We start from the raw sequence: 21,268 nt of genomic DNA on the forward strand, positions 1-21,268 counted from the left end.
ACGTGGCATGTCACGTGACCGGGCTGTGTTTCCCTTCCTCTTTCGTCCCACCTCCTTCCCACGTCCTAGCTGCATCACGTGGGAGAATCTGGAGCGTTAGCTGCCGGCTTCCTGTACCACACCACGTGGGCGAACCCCCCACTAGGGACAGACCAACTTCCGGTCCTGCGGCTGGAAGCCTCGGCCAAAACGTACAGCCCATCTGCCGGGCTTTTATCCACGTCAGCAAGCAGCTGGGAGCCATGGGACCGTGGTCCTGATCCTTGGAGCCCAGAGCTCTCGGCCCCGGAACAGTTTCCTTTGACCCCGGAACTGCTAGTGGTAGACTCTAGACCTGGAGAGACTAGGCACATAGTTTAGCAGTAGGGTGCCTACCTAGATTTACCCCACTGAGGGGATGGGGGCGTGACTTGGTGGTGGAGAACATCCTTAGCAAAAGCTGTGTGACAGACACATTTTGTAAACTCTGTTAGGCGCTCTACTGCAAAAGTAACTAGGGGGTTGGGGATTTAGCTCAGTGGTAGAGTGCTTGCCTAGCAAGCGCAAGGCCCTGGGTTCGGTCCCCAGCTCCAAAAAAAAAAAAAAGAAAAAAAAAAAGAAAAAGCTAAACTCAATAATATAAGGATTTGTAATGGAGGAGGCGGGCGAATCTCCTGAGGCTAGAGGACCAGCTAGCCTGGCTTATGTAATGGTTAACAGATTCTGGCTCCAACAAGGTGCAAGTAATGGTGAGGGTGGGCACCTGAATGGTTGTCCTCTGATATGCTCACATCTCCTGTGGCCGGTGCATGCCTCTGCCTCTACATGTGAACACACATCACCTGAGGAACAGCAGCTGACATTGTCCTCCAGAGGTGCACACCCAGGAACATGGACACAGAAAAAGGGAGAAGTCAGTTGTTTCTCACCTGGCTGAGTGTCAGGATGTTTGCCAGGGCCACTGAGGCAGCCACGGGGTGGTGGTTTGGATAAGAATGGCTCCCATGGGTTCGTATACTTGAATGCTTTGACCCCAGTTGGTGGAACTGTTTGGAAAGGGTCAGGAGGTGTGGCCAGCAGTCCAGTGCCCACAGCATTCCGGTTAGCAACTGTCCTGTAGCTGCTGTCTCAGTAGGTAAACTCTCGGCTGCTGCGCCAACCCCATTGCCTGCTGGTCTGCTGCCACAGTCCCTGCAAGGATGCTCACAGACTCTATCCCTCTGGAACTGTGAGCTGCCACCAACCGGCAAGTAACTAGACATACAGGCACCCGCAGACATACCCTGGCCCAGCAGCAGCTGTGTCAAAAGTCAGGGAGAGATGGGGTAGCTCTTGACACTTGTACACCATCTCTGTATCCTGGCAGCTCAGGCAACTGGCAGGGAACCCGAGAGTCCTCAGATCACAGGCACCTGTAGGACTCTCCCTGACTCCATCTTCCTGGACACCTGGGAGGCTTGGAAGGAAACGAGTCCCTGGTCATTTCCCTCCCGCGTTGAAACACCCGAGGGAGGGTCAGGTCTTTCACTTCCAGGAGCAGAATTGTGTGTCCAGGCCATCTGTTGATCTGTGTGCTCTCCACAGTCACCCACTCCCAGGGACCACTCACACCCTTGGGTACATCTCTTTAATATATAATTTTATTTCTGGTTATAGAAACAAATGCTAAGAGGAGAAAACAGAGCTTCCCCGCCCACATACAACAACCAAATAGATAAAAGAACAGTTCAAATGAATGAAAAAAGAAAAGTAGAAATTTCCACTTTGTTATAGCTTTAAAACATTAACGTCTAATAATAGTTAGAAATCACATTCAGGTGTCAAAACTTTTTTTTTTTTTAAAAAAGGATGGTTCTGTTATAAAAAAATACTGTATCCCATTTGAAATGAACGCCCAGGTGTTGCTGCTTGGTGTGTGGGTCCGCAGGCCTTTCTTACCCCTGCCTCCAGAGTGGGACCTTTGCTCACTGAGGTGGGCACGTCCCATCTCTGGAACTTGGATTCCCAGCTTATTGGGTACCACTGCTTTTAAAGCACTACGTGTTAAACATATCATGAAAATACTTGACAGCCACTGTAAAAAAACAAAAAAACAAAAAAACAAAATCACACATGCTCTCTCGCTGCACACACACACACACATACTCCCTGAACACCCTCCCCCCAATTACTTTTACAGAATTATCATTCAGTTAAGAAAAAGAACCACCTCACTATTGGCTTTAGCCCCTCCCTCGCACGTGCACATTGCTGCCCACCCCCGCCCAGAACACAGCAGAATCCAAGGAGAGACCTGGAAAACAGCTTGGGTCCCCCCCCTCCCACCCTCACCACCTTTTCCCAGCCCAGGGATTGAGCTAAGATATTATCAGGGATCCCAAATGCCCCTCCCCACTCAGGAAGGATGTTAAGAAGAGAAGATGAGAGAGAGGGACCAAATTGAAGATGTTAGCTTTTTGAATTCCCAATTTTACCAATTAAAAACAAAAGTTCTAAACCAGCGAATTCAGACTCAGAAGCCAAGGTGCCATTTGGATACATATAGGACAGAGAACATGAGTACTTAGTGGATCATGGAGCTCATACTAGCAGGGCCAGCCAGTCCCAGGGACTGGGGGACGGTGCTGAGGCTGCTCTAATGGTGGCAAGTACTTCACATACGGGGGCTGTGGACCACGCTTGGCCACTGTCTGCACTCAGGCTCCTGGGGCCCAGGTTCCTGCACGTGGGTCACCTTGTGAGTAGTCACAGGAACAGGATTCCAGAGGTAAAGCAGCAGGCTCTTCTAATCCTCTAACTCTCACAAGGCGGGGCTGGGGTGCAGACAAGGGGTTAGGGGAAAGGCTTCTGGGGGGGGGGGGGGCCCTAGGCAGCCTGTGTTTGACAGCTTAGCCCAAGTGCAGAAACACACAAGCTGCTTTTCATTGTGACTGAAGGTCTCAGAAGTATTTTCTCAGAGAGAGAGAGAGAGAGAGAGAGAGAGAGAGAGAGAGAGAGAGATCTCCATTAAGGGATCAGCTCTCTTTACCACTGCTTGCACAGACTGTGAGGGCTAAGATGGGGGTGAGGCAGCCCTCAGCCTGCAGTCCCACAGGCTCACCTCCCCCTAGCTCTTGCCAAGCTGTTCTCCCTCTAGTTGGCCACTCCTCCCTGAGGACCCTCTGCCCTGCCTCATGCCCAGGTGGTACCTCTGCCTCATCTGTGGGACAGCCCTGCCCAGGCTCTTATGCCCCAATCCAATGGAGGGTAGGTTCTAGAATGCTTCCTCAGCAGCAGAGCTGAGGCCTGCTAGAGAGCGGTTTGGAGCAGTGGAGAGAGCAGAGGAGCAGCCAGGACCACTCAAGGAGCTTTTCTCTTTTAAAACACAAGTAGAGAACTATTTTTCCCAACGAAGTCAGTGAAATGGGCTTGTGTTTTACTTCAAAGGAAACATCTGTGGTTGTTGAAAAACATCCACTTGCCAAGCACTGTGACTTCAGGGGTGAGTGATGGGGAGGGCAGAGAGAGAAGCAACAACCCCAGGAACACGTCTCTTGGTCAGTCCCAATTTGTCTAAACCATAGGCTGTGGGAAGTGGGTGCCACATGCCCATCTGTGGGGGCACCTAGGCCACACCCTGCTCTGTCACCAGTGTAGCAGCTTTTGGTATAGAAACAAAAAGCAACAAAACACAAACAGTGCTGGACCATGGCAGCATGGAGGCCCATCACCCGAGATTCAGGAAGCTGAGGCAAGAGGACTGGGAGTTCAAGACCAGCCTGGGCAGCTTTGTGAGACCCATCTCAAGTTAAAAAAAAAAAAAAAAATCAAAACGGCTGGAAGTGCAGCTCAGTGGTAGAACACTGGCCTAGCTCTCACCTCAAAGGACAAACCCAAACAAACAAAACCCAAAACAAAACAAAAATCCCAGAGCCCAACAAGTGGATGCAAGAACTATACTGAATTCAAGAGAACTCCCAAGATGAAAGGGATCATTAAATGGGGAACAGGACTGAAGCCGCAGGTGGAAGGCCTTGGCCATGCTCTGTTCCCTGCCCCGCCCACCCCACCCTGAAAGCCAAAGCGGCTATCGGAGGAGGCCCTGCTCTGGAGGGAAGCCATGTCTGCAGTGGCGATCTTTGGAACAACCTGACCTATTCTTTATAACACTGGTTCTAAGCAGAGGTATTCTGAGAGACTGGGGGAGAGGACAGGTGGCCACTGTCACCCTGAGGCGAAGTGAGGAGTACCCTGTGGTCATATGTGCTGACTCTGCCACTCCTGGTCAGGATGTGATGTTTCCCCCATGAGGGATCTTTCACCAGAGCTGAGGCTCACATCCCTTTCTGACTTATTCTAAGCAGGCACTGTGCAGTTCCGATGGGGAGGGAGAGACTGGGTACCCAGGATGGGCAATATCACGTGGGTGATGACGTGAATTTGAGAATTCTGAGGAAGAACAGTATCATTCCGCCCATCACCCGTTCCGCTTTATGGGGAGGCTTCCTTCTTGCATTTCACTAACCTTTAACCTTATACCCTTTTACCACTGCCCAAGGGGTCCCCCTGTCTATAAAGGAAGACACTGACCCTGTCACCTGGCTTTGCCCATTTCCAGCTCTCCTGGCATACTGTAGAAGGCCATTCCTCCTTTCAGAGGAAAGATGAACGGCGCCTACTACCTCAAACCCTGGCAGGCCTGGTGTTGCGGGATGGGTTGGGGAGATGGTAGGTCTCTCAATTATAAGGACACAGAAAGCAGGGGATGTGTCCCTGGGGCTTCTTCACAGACAGTGAGCCAGACACCCCACCTGGCCCAAGGCAAGGCTCCAAGAGCTAATGGTATGGACACGTCTACCATGCTCTGGATGCTGAAAGCTGAGGTGGGGGAGCAGAGAGAAGAGGCAAGGAGGAGGGCAGGACAGGAGAGGCAGAGAGAGGTACGGAGAGAGGGGCAAGAAGGAGGATGGGGAAATACAGTGAGCAGGCAGGGTCTCTTCACTTCTGGTCACCATGGTAACATCTATGCCGGTAGCAGCATGTGTGAGTCTGGAGAGTACTGGATATGAAGCAGAAGAGAGAAGACATGTGGACAGTCTGGTCTACCAGGGAACGCTTAACAAAACTAGACAAGCTCAGATGAGCTGTGCCAGAAGCTGGAGCCCCTTTGTGCCCCGAGGAACAGGTCACCAGGCTTCACATCTGTCCCTGAACTGTTTCCCCCAACCCAGGGCTTAATGGGGTACTCCAGGGTTGCCAGCCATGGTCCACCCAGCGGATGGACATGGCCCTCCTGGCTCCTAAACCCGGCTCTAGTGTCCACAGATTGGTCAGCTGAACACCACCTGGTACTCAGAGCTCCTGGCAGCACATTCCAGCTAGCCGTACACCCCTGATCTGAGCACTGGCTATTTGGGGTCTGTGGCTATGAGTTGTGGGCAGAAGCTGGCACAAGCCAGGGGTGCCACCCAGTAGATGACCAAATCCATCCCCCAGAGCAGCAGCACCAGACTAGCCTCCTTTGTAGCTGGGTGCCCACCTTAAGGCCATGTATGGGGGCAGTGTGTGCTCTCACTCCTTCTCCACTCCCTCCCACACCCGTTAAGGGTGAGGAGGTCTGCCTCAGAGCATGGAGCCCACGTTTCGGAACCAGGACAGCAAACAGCTCAGGGCCAGACCGAGGAGCCATGATGATAGATGTAGCAATTGGGGACCCCGCAGTTCCATGTAGGGGCCACAAACAGTGCCTACCATGACCAGCCACAATCTTAATCAGACTTAGAGGTTGACCATGGACAGCCTTGGAGTAAATGCTGAGGGAGGGGAAGGTCAGCAGCTGGTACCAACATCCCTAGGCAACGCAGAGCCCCACCCCATGCATACTCCCCTAACCCCACACTCACGCCAGGCACACAGACAGAAGTTCATGCCAGGTAAAAAGGGAAGGTGTGGGACAGAGCCCTTTGCCCAATCCGAGGGGCAGGTCCACCTGGAAAACCTTCCTGCAGACACCATCATGCCAGCCCCACTTCTCTGAAACCTCTCAGGCAACAGGCAGGAGGTCTTCAAAATGCAGCTTACTTCTGGCTTGGAGCTTAGTACTACGGACATGACTGTCTGGGGAGCCGGGAAGATAGTTTAGGAGAGGAGGCAGGCACTCCGCACTGGTCCCTGATGTGTGTTGGGGACTGGTGGCTTCAACAGCAGCAGGCATACAGTGTAGCTTGGACGTAACCAACCTGATCACCTATCTCCTCTGACTAAGGCCAAAGCCCGCTCTTCACTCACAGGGCCCTCTGGGCTCTTCCGACTGGCACCCAGCAGAGAAAGGCGGCTGGTTTTGTATCAAGGACAGGGCCTTCTCTTCTGGGGCTCTCTGTCCAAGCTGTTGCCAGTTGCTTACGGACCACCCTCCAGGAGGACCAGCACTGAGGTTCTGGCTGCCTTGAGGTCTCCTGTCGCACAGCCCCCATGACTGCTTCTGCAAAACCAACTCTCATTCCCACAGAGGGAAACATTCAATGGCTCCTGCTCATGTGACCTGGTGTGGCGTATGCTAAAGTGCTGCTGGTCGCTGGTCTGGCATGCAAAGGGGGTCCTCAGCTGACACCCATGCTTTGGTTCTTGCCGCACTGTAATCAAACTTGGCACCAACTGCTGTCTGGAGAGACTGTCTCCTTTCCGGTGGAGAAGGGCCAGGGACCCCAGTTTCAGGTAGAAGAGAGGGTTTCCATTTTCAAACTGGACAGATCTTGGGGTTCTCAGGAAACTAAAGTGGGGGGTGGGAGGGAGAAGCCGGTGTGAGCGGATCATCACACAGGTCCTCTGCTGCCTGCCAGGACCACAGGACACGTCCCCTGCCATCTTCTGCTGGCACAAACCATCATCCTCCCTGCTGAGCGAGTGGCTGACTGACTTCCCTTGGAGCTGGCCCAGGTCTCCTCCGATATCCAATATCCGTTTGTAGCTTGCAGCTCTGGACTCGCCCAGTGCTGTGGGCACTGGCGCTGGGCTGACTTTCAACCCGAAGCACTTTGATACATCAACGTGGGAGCCGCCCATCCTTCTTGGAGTTATCGGGGACAGCGGCATGTTCAACGGGGGCTGTATGCGGGCAAGTGCCCCAGCCTGTTGTTGCTTGGCTGACTACAAAAGGGAACCTTAAAGACACGTGGCCCCTTCTGTGTGTCTCAGGTTTGAGATGAGCCCAGATTCCATATTTAGCTGAGAAAAATATTTAGGGTCCAAAGCCAAAGTAGACCTCCCTGACCCCAATTAATGCCACGACCTCTGTTGCCTTTGGGGAGAGGGTTCTGTACCCCAGCCTGTGGCTGGGAAGTTCTCGCCATTCTGTTTTTCTGGTCTATACCGGATCAGTCACAAACAGGAAGTCCGTGGACCAGCTCTCCAGGAGAGGAGCCTGGGTTTGCACTGTGCTTCTGTCCAGTCCTGGGGCTTGGGCTCTTGTTGTGGTGCTGCCTGGGATCCATTCCTGAGGAGGTGGGCTAGACCTTCTCCCCCAAGAGCTGGGGAGAGGTGATGGCATGAGAGAGGGGTAAATAAACACACAGAACCCCCAGATTCATACAATCAAGTTGTCTGAACTCGTTTATGTGTTTGTTTCAAACCATGGGAGGACAGAGATAAAAAGGAAATTGTCCGAGTGCGGCGGCCACCTGCACGGGGGCTGCAGGCAGTTGTGAGCTTTTCGACTCGGTCCTTGAATGCAGCTGCTGGCCACTAGGGCTCCTGCGGCGGGAGTTTCACTCCACTTTCCTGTAGGTGACATTCACTCGCCGGTCCCTGGGCCCTGAGGGCCGGTGGCTGCCATAGCTGTGGGCTGTGTGGTGGCTGTCCCACTGGGCTCCTCTACCCGGGACCTCTTGAGCTCGGGCTCCCCGCTGGAAGAGGCAGATGTGGTAGTGGAGATGGCTGGGGTCGGCGCAGCACTAGTTGCCACGGAGACGGCTGCTGTTGGCTCCTCAGGCCCTACCTCGCACACCCGGGTGATGACCACTGGCGTGGATGAACTCGCCTGGGCTGCCAGGAGCTGCAAGGGGCTGGTGAGGGCTGGGGTAGGAAGAAGAGGTTATTTAAGGGTCACCACTCATTGACCACTAACTGACCCAAGCAGTAAAGCCAGAGCCACAGTCCTTTCTCTGCCCATTCCTCACACAAGCTTCTTTCCCTGCCCGCAGCAAGTTTGAGTCACACACCCAACACCCGACTCACTCAGGGCCCTTTCTCCTGCTGCCTCCATCACCCTGAGGATGTCCCCCTCCCCTCTTGTGTCCCTGTGATGCCTAATGTTTTTATCACCTCGGTGGAATTTAGAATGGTAATGGAAACAAACCTCTGGGCATGTCTGTGAGGGGGCTTCTAGATCAGGGTCACAAAGAGGAAAGACCTATCCTGGCTGTGGTGACACCATCCTAGCTTCCTCTCCCTCTGCTTCCTGATTGCTGCCATGCCTTCCAGCCATGTTGGACTGAACCTTCCAAGTAAGAAACCCTCTCTCCCTCTCTCTTCCCTCCCTCCCTCCCTCCCTCCCTCTGTCCCTCCCTCCCTCCCTCCCTCTCTTCTTCCCTCTCTCCCTCTCTCTCTCCTTCTGTCCCTCTCTCCCTCCCTTCCTTCCTTCTGTTGCTTTGGTATCAGGTATTTTATTATAGCAGCAAAAAAACTAACCACTATACCTGTGCACAAAGAAGCCCAGCCACCAGCACCCACCCCATGGGCTGCCTGACCTCCTCCTCTCCAGCCACCAGCACCCGCCCCGTGGGCTGCCTGATCTCCTCCTCTGACCTACACTGCCACCCTAACTGACATAGGGTCACCCTGCGGTGCTCTTTCTCATGCATGGTCTCAGTGCCTAGCACACAACAGGTGCACAGGACACTGAGCTGAGTGGATGGAAAAGCAGGCGCTCCCCTGAGCTGCACTGCCTCAGGGCAGGTCCCCAGTGCTGGGTTCAGGCTGAAGACAGGCTGGGGCCTCACCATAAGCATTGCCAGTCAAGTTATTCGTGGGTACAGCATGCTTCCCATTCTGAGTGACAGCCCGGACTGGAAGGTGGTGCTGCCCGATAGTCACTGGTGTAGCCGGCTGAAGGATGGTGACTGTGTGTCCAGGGACTCCTGGGGCCATCTGGCTGGCGACCGTCTGGATAACTCGGCTAGCTGCAGGGATTGTGGCAAATGCTATGGTGGGCTTCTCTTCCAAACCTGTGGGGCAGGCATCCAGTCAGAACCACACATGGCCCCAGCCACCAAGTGCCACCAATGCTCAGCATGAGATTGGCTGAGGAGCCGGGGAGTGGGGTGACGCTGGGAGAGGGCTTCCCACAAAAACCCCTGGAAATAGGTTAAAGTTAACAGGGCTTTAGAACATGCTGGGACTGGAGGTGGGGGACCAAGAATTTTAAGTCATCCTTGGTTACAGAGTGAGTTCAAGGTCAGTATGGGCTTCACAAGACTCTGTCACAAACACCAAAAACAAAATGAAAATAAATAAAACCACAATTATACCTTCAACTATAACCAACGCAGAGCTAATCTGTGAGGCAAAACATATTGTCTGGATGAGTCAGTCTGCTGTTAGGACTGCGACTGTCTCCTCTGCCAAGATGTCATTTCTGCGAATGCAATGACTATTGCTTCGCTGTCCCTAGTGGTGCTGGGGACTGCATCTAAGGCTACATGCATGGTGGGTCTCTGCCACTGAGCCTCAGCCCCAGCCCCACTCCACTCCCTCTACGTTTTTAAAGACGAAATCTAGTTAAGTGACCCAGGCTGGCCCTGAGCTGGCCTCTACCTCCCTAGGAGCTGGGAAAACAGGCCTATGCTACCAGGTCAAGTCGATCTCCTTGATGGCGACATTAAAACACAAAGTTGACACTGAAGCCAAGTACCCAGTGGGATGACGACCAGGAGATACTGCTTTCCACGAAACTGAGTGTGCCACCAATGTCTACGCCATAGCTCCCTAGGACCAGAGTTTTTGGAAGTAGACAAAAGAAGCCTGCCTGTAACCTCAGCACTGCTGAGGCAAGGTGAGTCTGAAGCCAGCCCAGCCAGGGATACATATTGAGCCGTTGTTTAAAAAACGAATAAATCGCCTCAGAGATAGCCCAGGGGTTAAGCTCATCCACATAGTGGCTCACAACTGTCAGCTCGAGTTTGAGGGTTTCTGAAGCCCCCTTCTGGCCTCCTCGGGCACTGTGGTAAGACACAACACACCCATACACACAAAATAATAATAAAAACAATCTTTTAAATAGGTAAATTAGGACCGCATCCTGAGTGTCACCTTGGATGGAGATGACATTTAAATAAACAGCCTTGTGCCTCTGAAGGCTCTGTCAGTGAAGAAAGAACGAAGTCTGCAGGGAGAACCCCCGCTGTCCTAAACCGTCTAGGAAGACAGTAACCCAAGACCACCTCCCTGCTGGCCCAGGCTCACACTGCCTAACAGTGACGACCGCGCTGGGCCCCTGCTGGAACCCAGCTGTGGCCACATTACCTCTAGCCTCATTGCCCAGGTCCAGCACGGCTGTGCCTGCGGTGTCGTGGGAGGTCGCGGTCGAGCCCTGGCTCGCCAGGATGTACCCGTTGGCTGAGTTGGCAGAGGTGGTAACCACCCTCACCATGGTGACGGTGGGAGCCTGCTGGACCACGTGGATGGCGTGGCCTGAGGGCTGCTGTGAGGTCACTATGGAAGCTGGCATGTAGGCAACAGGCTTAGCCACTAAGTTGGAAGGTCGGGGAGGGACAGCCATAATCACCGGCTGGGCGCTGACAGGGGAGCCTGCAGGATGACACAGAGGACGGTGATGTGGGTGGGTGGCACAAAGTCTGTCACACTGTGGAGAGAATGAACCTGTGTCTTACCTGGGGCACTCTGGGAATAGCGGTACTCTGGAACAGAGGCTAACTTTGACCCCAAGTCGGGATCATGTGGAATGGGGGAGCCCTCTCGAGACAGGCACTCTGGGGTCTGCAGGCCACTGGAACGAGGGGACATCAGTCCAGGGTGGGTGGGTGAAGCTGGAGCACTCCTAAGAAGAGAAAGGGACACACCGACGTGGTACATCATAACGGTTGAGGTGGTAAGGCACGTCCACCCCACGCCCTGTTCAACAATTAAGACACATCTTATTCTGCCCTACATTTAATCCAATGATTCTATGAAGACAGACCACCCCACCATCACCTCTGCCCAGCAGTTTCCAAGGTGCTCCTCACACGTCTGCCCTGTACTTCCTGGGATCTTCCCCATGTCTCCACACCAAACTTGCAGGGGTGTCTCTCTTCCCTCCCTACGGTTTTCCCTGGGGTGAAGACCTAGCATTGCTATTTCCGCTCAGTGGGGAGCTGGGTAGATAGGAAGGTGCCCGCCCCATTAAACAGGCTGAGGGGTGGAGTTCCGACTGCTTCCTAGCAATCGCACACTCTGCAGCACACGCTGCCGAAAAGGTCCCGCTACCCTCCAGGAACAGCTCAGCCTACGTCAGAAGAAAAAGCTCGTAGCCAGAGGCGACAATGCTGGCCTGTCATCCTTGCTACTTGGAAGGCAGAGGCTGGAGGATCTGAAGCTCAACGTCCGCTTGGGCTAGAGTGAGTTCAAGGCCAGTCTGGACAACGCTGACTCAGAGTGAAAAGTGAAACAAACAGGGCTGGGGTGCAGCTGCGCAGTAGGATGCCAGCCTTGCATCCTCCAGCAAGGTTCACAGCTTGTGGATCAATGGTAAAGCCCTGACTACCAGGATGAGGCTGTTGACTGAACCCCAGTACTACAAAAAACCCAGACTGCTATTGGACTGCCACAGCAATGACTATGATATCTAAGAACTACCAGAGGGCAGTGCGGACAGCCATGACCACTAGCCAGAGGGCGCTGACGGGAGCCTGCAGGATGACATAGAGGACAGGGATGTGAGTGGGTGGCATGCAGTCTGTCACACTGTGAAGAGACTGAACCTGGGTCTTACCTGGGGCACTCTGGGAATAGGCATTCCTACCCAAGAAGCCCCTCCCAGGCTCAGTGTAACTCTGGGACAGAAGTACTAGGCCCTGCTTCCCTGTAGTCCTCAGACTGCCTGCCACCTGCTGGCCACCTGACCAATGCTAGTGAGGAGTCTCTCATCTGCTGGTGACCACAGGCAGACTCAATAGCTGTCCTTAGAAGTACCGGCTCCTGTGGACCACACGTGGTCAGAAAGAACTGTCCAAATGGCCTTTACCTACCAGGCGGGTACAGCCCAGTGGAGTTGGTCTATCCAATTCTGCTGCCACAGAGAAGTTATGCTACCAACACGGCTCCATTAATAGTAGTGGGAGCTCAAGGTCCCAATGTCAGCAGGGGAGCATCTGGCCATTCAGTGAAAGCTCAGGTACCCTGCCCTTTGAACCAGTTATGGCTGGCTCAGCCTCCTACACACACGACAGAAGCAGCCAGCGGCCACCTCACTGACTGAATCAAGAAGCAGTGAAGTCTGAGAGCTGGGCGTCACTGTGCGTGGCTGTACGGGCACCACAGTACAGGCCTGCAAGGCCATCATGGATATGACAAGTTCCAGGCCAACCTGCCTGCAAAGTGAGACCTTGTCTTCAAATTAGAAAGAACCCAGCAAAGAGGGAGGGAAAGTATTGAAGGAGCCAGAGTGTCAAGGACACCACGAGGAAACCCACAGAGTCAACTAACGTAGGTGCTTAGGGGCTCCCGGAGACTGAACCATCCTCAGCCAGCAGCACGGACAGACTAGTGCCGTACGCATGTAACGGATATATATACATATATGCAGCTATATATATACATCATCAGCGCTCCCCAGCATCAGGAGCCGGACTGTCTCTGACTCCACTGCCCGCCTCTGGAGCCTTTCCCCTAACTGGGCTGCCTGGCCAAGCCTCAACAGGAGAGGATGCGCCTAGTCCCGCTGCACCTAGATAACGCCAAGGTGGGCTGAGATCCACGGGAGGCCTCCCCCTCTCTGAGGTGAAAGGGAGGGGAGTATGAGAGGACATGGGGGGAGAGGGAGGGACTGGGAGGAGAGGAGGGAGGGGAAGCTGTGACCAACATGTAAAGTAAATATATAAATTAAAGAAGAGAAGGAAAGCTTGAGAGTCAGAGAGAAGCCATCCTCCAAGGAACAGAGCTCGGTCCTAAGTACCGAGTCTCCCCAACTACTGGGACCCAGGGGTCTAGGCTGTAGACGGTGACAGGGAGCTTACCGTGAGGACAGAGGCCCAAAGGGGGTGCGGAAGCAGGAGACGCCTCTCTGCCTCCGCTTTCGGAACGCTTGTTCCACGAGCTTGGCTTCGGAGGCAGGGTCTATTCGCCAAAAGGAGCCCTTCCCAGGCTCCTCCTGGGACCGAGGGACTTTGATGAAGTAGCGGTTAAGAGAGAGGTTGTGTCGGATAGAGTTCTGTAGGAGACACAGAGAGACATCTGTGGGTCACAGCCACCAGGGGACAGATCTGGTGACAGCAGCAGGAACTGGTGACAGGCACCTGGCTGCAAGCAATCACTGCTGCTAGGGAATGAAACCCTTCGCTGCTCTTTGTAGAAGAAACAGACAGGTGAGTCCGGAATGGAGGAGCAGAGACAAGGCTGGCCCGGCTCAACCACATGAAAGCTGGGTATAGGAGCTCATGCCTGTCACCTCTGGGCTCGGAAGACCAAGGCATGAGAATCATGAGTTCAAGGTCAGCCTGGGCTATACAGTGAGCCCGTGGCTCAAAAAGGCTCCTTGCTAAGCTGGGGTTGTGGTTCAGTTGGGGCAGTGCTGGCCTAGCTCGAAAGAAGCCCTGGGCTCTGCCCCTAGCACCACATCAAACGGGCATGGTGAGTGTGCTCTAATGTCAGCACTCAGGAAGTAGATGCAGGAGGTTCACTGACAGCTGCACACACAGTTCAGAGCCAGCCTGGGCTACACAAGACCTTGTCTCAAAAGAAAAGAAACAAAAGACTCTCCTGGATAAGTTAGCCAGCAGAGAACACTAATTACAAAGAAAAGAATCAAATGGTTTAATCCGTGCCAATTATGTGAATGCAGGGCCTCACCGCCTCTTTGGAAGACAAAATACACAGAAGCCGCGTGTGGACGCTGCATGTATAATGGTGTGTGTGCTGCTACAGTCATGGGGTCGTTAGACTGTGCAGGAAACACAGACACGATCAGTGACAGGCCACAGTGATGGCTCCCAGCACGAGAGGCTGAGGCAGGAGGACTGCCTAAGCTATAGCATGAGATGCTGGCTGTCTCAAAACAGCTTAAAGAAAAAATTGCAGGCTGGAGAGATGGCTCAATGGTTAAGAGCACTGACTGCTCTTCCAGAGGTCCTGAGTTCAATTCCAAGCAACCACATGGTGGCTCACAATCATCTGTAATGGGATCTGATACCCTCTCTTCTGCGGTGTCTGAGGACAGTGACAGTGTACTTATATATAATAAATAAATCTTTAAAAAAAATTGCAATCAGGCATGGAGGGAAAGTAGTAAAACAGACCATTCATGTTAGGGCAGGATGAGGCTCAGTTGGTAGTGCACGCTTAGCATGCATGAAGCCCATCCCAGCACGGCACAATCTCGGCATGGTGGTACACGCCTGCCATCCTAGCACTGTGGGAACAGAAGATCATCCTTAAGAGGTCTGAGGCAGGAGTTGGGGATTTAGCTCAGTGGTAGAGCGCTTGCCTAGCAAGTGCAAGGCCCTGGGTTCGGTCCCCAGCTCCGGAAAAAAAAAAAAAAAAAAAAAGAAAAGAAAAGAGGTTTGAGGCAAGCCTGGGCTCCATGAGACTCTTTTACAGAAATAAAATGAAGACAGCTCTGTAATGGCTCTGGCGCACACAGAAGTGCCCTGATACTGCACATCACCTGCATAAAGTCCCAGGTTTCTCCTGACTGTGGGTAAATGTGAAGCACTGAGTCTGCCCAGGCTCCCGGGGCCTCACCTGCCAGCCCTTGTCGGCAGTCCTGTAGTAAGGGTAATGTTTGGTGATGTGGGCGTAGATGCCACTTAGTGTTAGCTGCCTGTCCTGGGCCGAGGAGATGGCTTGCACGATCAGCTGTGCATAGGAGTACGGTGGCTTCGACTCGTCCTGGAAGGTAGAGTTCACATAAGACAGAGCGATGGGGGAGCAGGACAGACTCTCCGCACCCAGGCCACCCACTCCTAACGCAGACCAAAGTGGCTGCATTGAGTCACCCTGGAAGCTTGCCTGCCTCACCCACCAGTGTGCTTGTTGAACAACGAACGATGGCTGACTGCACCTGTTCCCAGCTATTGGAAGGCTGAGGCAGGGGGACCTGGATTTTGAGGTTAGCCTGTGCTATGGTTGAGGCCTTGTCTCAAAAACCCCAAACAACAACAAAAGGAATTCAGAATAGTGCCCGGACACCATGTGACACACGGCTGTACTCCCTCACTTCTGAGTGTCAGGCCGGCCTCAGCTACAGGGGTCTCTCAAAACAAGGAAAACAAAACACAAACCGAGGGCCTGGGGAATGGCTGAGTGTACAGAGATCCTGCCATGCCAGCGTGAGACCCGAGTTCGGATCCCAGCACTTGTGAAAACAGAAAGACGTGATGTCACACACTGTAATCCCCGTGACTCACTGGCCACCCTGCCTAGTGAGCGCCAGGTTCAGTGAGACCCTGCCTGAAAAGATAAGGTGGAAAAGAGTTGAGAAAGACGCAGTGTGGGCCAGCACAGCTGCACATGTGTGACTGTATATAAACAGACACATAGAGGAGGCAAAGGAACAGAAGATCCCGAGCCCCACCTCTCGGGAGAGAGAACAGGTCTGAGTCACTGAATTCTCAAGTTTCTTACTCCCCAGCACACTGCCAGCCACCAGATGGAAAGGAACAGAGACACACAGTTAAAGAAAATGTGGCTGGTCTGGTGGCACAGGCTGGTCACTGTAACTATGAAGGAGGTGGAGGCAGGACAGCCAAGTTCAAAACCTGCCGGGGCTGCTTAGTCAGACTCTGCCCCAAAATAAAAAGCAAAAAGGGTTGGCGGCATAGCGCGCTGAAGAATCACTCCTGGGTTCGATTCCCAGCGCCATCAAAAGAGGGCAGTGAGTGGGGCAGGTGGTGGTGGCGCAGCCTTTTAATCTCTGCATCTGGGAGGCAGAGGTTCAGTGAGTTCGAGGCCAGCCTGGACTACAGAGCAAGGGCTGGAACAGCCAGAATAACACAGAGAAACCTGTCTGGAAAAACGTAAAGAGGGTAGGTACAAAAGAAAGACAAACGTGTCATTTTAAAGGCTGCTATTAAACTCTGAAAATGTCTCACTAGTAGTGGACGGAACAAGGAGGACCTGGGTGGGGGACAGGATTCTGGTTCGCTACAGTGGCAAAGCTCACGTTTGAGAACTGACGTGAGTAGAACGGTCCTTCAACACAGCCATGTGCTCCAACTTTGAGTGCCCCAGATGAGCCACCCTCAGGACCCCTAACAGCGTGTCTGGGGTTCAGACCTTGGGGCTGTCCCCACCAGACGTGTCTGCCTGCTGCTCGGAGGCTGCCTTCGCGGCGAACTCTGCGGCCAGCTGAAGGTCAGAGGTCACATTCTGGACGAAGCGGTAACTGGACGACCCAGCCCCTCGAGGACTTGCTGGACAGGAGTTGGGGACACTAAAGAGAAGAAAAAAACACAGTCAGTCTGTGACCCTGGGAAGAAGGACTTTGGGTGGGGACACTGTCTCCGAATCACTATGGATGATGGATGGAGGGTGTTATTTCTCCCCTACTGGCCACATCACTGGGCAACCAGCTTCAGAAACTGGAGAAATACAACCAAAGAACCCAAGAGGGGACAGACGTGCTTTACTCCCCTGAGGCCAAGGCCAAAGCCGAGTCCACAGGCCAAGAGGATCCAATAAGCAAACCCAAGCTGCTCCAAGCCGTAAAAGGATGGCTAGTGAGAAAGTAACCACAAGAGGGCGCCCTAAGAACAGGCTGGATGGCTAGTAAGGCCACACAAGGGAACTTAAAACATGCTGTGGAGGTGAAGGGGTGGTGGTGGTGAGGTGGGTTCTGCTGGCTGGCAGAAAAGGAGGCACATAGAATTCTCTGCCACAGGCCATCAGCTCCTCCACCGTGACCTGCCACTGGTAATGGCAGCATAGCTGTGGGCTGTGCAGAAGATACGGCCAGCACCGCCCGGAACCCAGGGTTGGGCTGGATGGCTGATCAGCGAGCTAACTGACGAAGAGAGGTTCTAGCAGGCCTGTGAGATGGCGCAGCATGTGGAGAGGCTTGCTGCCAAAGAAACCACCTGAGTCCAACCCCAGGGATCCACATGGTGGAAGACTGACTCCCATGGGTTGTCCTCCGACCTCTATGTGTATACTGTGGCACAGACAGACAGACAGACACCACCACCACCACCACCAAATAAAAATAATGTAATGTAAGGTTAAAAATAAAACCCTTTAAACAGGGAAAAGTAATCAAACTCTGGAGAGGATGGGGGTCCCGTAACTGTCCTGCCCCCTGCCCCCTGCCCCTGCCCTCACTGCAGAAAACCTGTCACATCATTCCGCCAACACCCATGGCTGCAAATGACAAGTGTCAGGTCACACTCTCTGGCATGGCTACCCTCTGCCTCTCCTCAGGGATGCCTGCACAGTGTGCCTCAGGCCTGGGATGTGACCCTGTGAGTGGCTGCTGGCTTGATTACCTCTTTCTGAGAGCTGCTCAGGACAGAGCAAGGGACAGCAAAAGCTCCCTGAGGCATGATGGGAGGATGAATTCCTCCTGGGGTCACGACCCTTCTGTAGGAAGGAGGGGTGCACACTGCACAGAATCCTAAAGTCTCTAGTTTAAGGTTTCATATTCTCTCCTTCTGAGCACCTCAGGCATCTGGTCATTTCTGTGCTTGCACAGCTCTTCCGGTGGCCTGCTGGCTTCCTCCCCGCACCAGGCTAGGAGAGGCCCTGAGAGGAGGGAAACAAAAACTTTCTCTGCTGTTCTCTTTCTTTTTAATTAAAGGGGGTCTTGATATATAGCTCAGGCTGGTCTCAAACTCACCATCCTTCTGCCTCACTCTTCTGAGCACTAGAAATATGATAGGCATGGGTCACACGCCTGGCTTGCATCTAATTCTCTCTTTTCCTTGAGACAAGATCCCAGTGAGGTCTAGGATGGACTGGGATGTCTACTGTGGCCACATGTGGGGATGCCCAGGCATGCACACCACACTAGTCCGAATTTAATTCTGAATTGAAAATATACACCCAAGCACAAGGTGGGGAAGCTGAGGGGATTTTACTCCAACATCCACACACTCAAAAATCAGGTTTCTCTGTGCATAGTACTCCTTTAATGTCAGCAATCAGGAGGCAGAAGCAGGCAGAGCTCTGTGAGTTCAAGACCAGCCTGAACATAAGGGTAAGAACCTAGCTTAAAACCAACCAAATGGGGTTTGGGGATTTGGCTCAGTGGTAGAGCGCTTGCCTAGCAACCGCAAGGCCCTGGGTTCGGTCCCCAGCTCCAAAAAAAAAGAATAGAAAAAACAAACAAACAAACAAACAAAAAAACAAAAACAACCAAATGGAGATTTTTTAGGAGCCAGGTTTCAAAACCAGACTTGGAACAAAGCATGGTCAAGAGAAATGTGGCATCAGGGTGAGAGCTCATCACTGAAGAGCCACCAAGCAGTGCCACCCTGCACCAGGCATGGCATGGTGGACCTGGGCCCATTAATGACCTCAGAGTTTACCCCAGTGACAAGAAACATCCATAAGACTGAGAAGTCCCTAGGGAACACAGCTCCTAGTGACAGGCCATGGCCATCCAACATGGGTGGAGGTCGGGAGGTTGGGAGGGGAAGCTTGTCCTTGTGCGAAGCCAAGGAGATGGTGGAGCATCAATCCTGGGTCTATGCAGTCTCCCTGCCTGTTCTAAGGGCACAGAGAACAAGGCTGTGTCATTTTCTCCCAAGGAAGTGTCCTGTACACCTTTACTTCCAAGAGCAAATTCCAGAGTCAAGGTCTTCATGGTCCACAGGATGGGTTTAGGGGAAGAGGCACACAGGGTGTGGCAAAAGCCCACCTTAGAGACAGGAAAAGTCAAGACAGACCTGATGGTTGTAGGCCTGTCGTCCCAGCTACTAGGGAAGCTGAGGCAGGAGGATTATAGCTCAAGGTTGGTCTGAGATAAGAAATGGGTTCAAGTTCAGCCTGGGAGACTGAGTGAGACTCAGTCCCGTCCTGGTCCTATTCCTACTGACCCCCGTCCTCCCCCTCAAAAAAAAAAAAAAAAGAGTCTGAGAATATAGTTCAGTGGCAGAGCACTTATCTAGAAGTGAGGGGCTGGGCTCTGGCCAGTGGCACAGTGTTTCCCTAGCATGTGAGACTCTGGGCTATCACAGTATGCATTTATGTCCCCCAATACTTCTCTGCCACCCCCCAGAAGGCAACCTTAGCTGATTGAGCCTGGCTCCCACCAGTGAGTGATCCCTGTGTACTCACTGCTGGGATATGTGGTGAGTGCCCCCGTCTGTAATGACAGTTTCCCAGCAGCTTCTGCAGGGCAGATGTGCTTCTGATCACTCTTTTCCTGACCTCAGAACAGCATGTTTTCTCAATACACCCCACTGAACCATCCTTGCAAGCAGGCTACCAGGAGAGAGCTGCGCCTGAGGCAGGGCAACCCTGATGCTGGGGCTCAGCCCTAAAACAACCCACTGGGACCACTGGGAGTCAGGTGGATCCCTGACCCGAGTGAGCGGATATTTACAAGGCCTGTGTTTAGGAGATGGAAGCTAGAGGGTCGGAGCCTATAGACCAGCCTATTGTAGCAAGACCAACTCTGCCTTCAAAACCCAAACAAGGGGCTGGAGAGATGGCTCAGCGGTTAAGAGCACCTGACTGCTCTTCCAGAGGTCATGAGTTCAATTCCCAGCAACCACATGGTGGCTCACAACCATCTGTAAAGAGATCCGATGCCCTCTTCTGGTGTATCTGAAGACAGCTACAGTGTATTTATATATAATAAATGAATAAATCTTTAAAAAAAAAAAAAACAAACAACAAACCAACCTCAAAAAGCTGTCCTCCTCACCCTCCCCCCTTACACACACACACACACACACACACACACACACACACACACACACACACACGTTGTGGATCTGGTGGTGTGCACACTTTGGAGGCAATGAGAAAGCCTGAAGGCTCTGAGTGCCTTTCAGCTCCTGGGGACTGGCCTGGCCCTGGTCCGTTCCAGCAGCAACCTTGATAATCTCATGCTGGCCCTAGGACAGCCTGGGCCACACCCTGGAACCTGGCTTGCTTGACTCCCCAGACATGCTGCCAAACACCCCTGCCTGGCTCAGGTGTCCAGGGCCCCTGGCAGGCAGCTGTTCAGGCAGTCACTCTCCTTCCTTTACTTCTCTTTTCTGTCTTTCGCTTATATAGGGGAGGGAATGTGCTAATCTTCTCTGTATTATGCCCACTTTAGAAAGCGTGCCACAGAACCTAGGCCTCAGTTTATTTCTTTGGCTGAAGGAGGTCTCGAACTCCACTGTACTTCGGCATGCTACTGTGAGCAGATTTCAAACTCAGAACTCTGAAGAAGACGTACCCCATATCCCACCCCACCCCATCTACCACTGTTCCTCAAGCCAACATCTTGACAATGGTGGTAGCAGGGCCTCTCTGGTCACTTTCTTCCAGTGCCAGCCAGTGTGGGGACCCTAGAATTGCTGGGTACAGGGGAAGAGTACTGGGGGTTGAGGGTTATAGTCTGTAAGGGCTGCGAGGGCCAGGGCATGAACCTATCACAGATGGTAAAATGCTGGCCACAGAAGTACGAAGATCTGAATTTGATGTCCAGAACCCATGTCGAAAAGCTGGGTGTGGTGGCTGGCACTTGTAATCCCGGCAAGAGGAAGGCAGAAGCAGGAGGATCCCTAGGACTTACTGGCCAGCCAACCTAGACTACTTGGTGAGTTCTAGGTCAGGGAGAGCACCCTATGGACACTGGAGAGAGTTGGTACCTAAGGTTGAGGTCTGCTCCCTACACACATGGGTTTGGGCACAGGCTTGTCATGCCAGCTACTCAGGAAGCTGAAGTGCATGAAGTACACTGAGAACTGCAGTGATGTGAACTCAAGACCAGCCTACATCAAGTACTTGCCTAATGTGCTAACTCCTGGGTTCAAGTTCCAGTTCCCCAACAGTTTTCTTAAGAGGGACCAAATCACCATGCTGGCTAGGTGGTCTTTTTAAAAATACCTCTCCCTTTCTCAGGAAGTAAATGAAGAATGTTCCTTAATAAAATGAAAGTAATTCAGGA

General features: G+C 52.9%; 1 protein-coding gene across 2 annotated transcripts in view; it reads right to left on the reverse strand.

The window, feature by feature from the left end:
• Positions 1 to 1,597: 1,597 nt before the first annotated feature.
• Foxk1 (forkhead box K1) overlaps positions 1,598 to 21,268 on the reverse strand; it is a 64,970-nt gene continuing 45,299 nt past the window's right edge. Inside the window, 7 exon segments of one of the 2 annotated variants that reach the window (NM_001037219.2) lie at positions 7,448 to 8,028; positions 8,955 to 9,179; positions 10,477 to 10,761; positions 10,845 to 11,011; positions 13,188 to 13,381; positions 14,911 to 15,057; positions 16,444 to 16,600. In NM_001037219.2, the coding sequence (NP_001032296.2) occupies positions 7,748 to 8,028; positions 8,955 to 9,179; positions 10,477 to 10,761; positions 10,845 to 11,011; positions 13,188 to 13,381; positions 14,911 to 15,057; positions 16,444 to 16,600 (1,456 nt within the window). In that variant the 3' untranslated portion in view covers positions 7,448 to 7,747. 2 annotated transcript variants of the gene reach the window in all.

Source organism: Rattus norvegicus, chromosome 12 (genome assembly GCF_021556685.1).
Source record: "Rattus norvegicus strain SHRSP/BbbUtx chromosome 12, alternate assembly SHRSP_T2T, whole genome shotgun sequence".
NCBI classification, from domain to species: domain Eukaryota; kingdom Metazoa; phylum Chordata; class Mammalia; order Rodentia; family Muridae; genus Rattus; species Rattus norvegicus.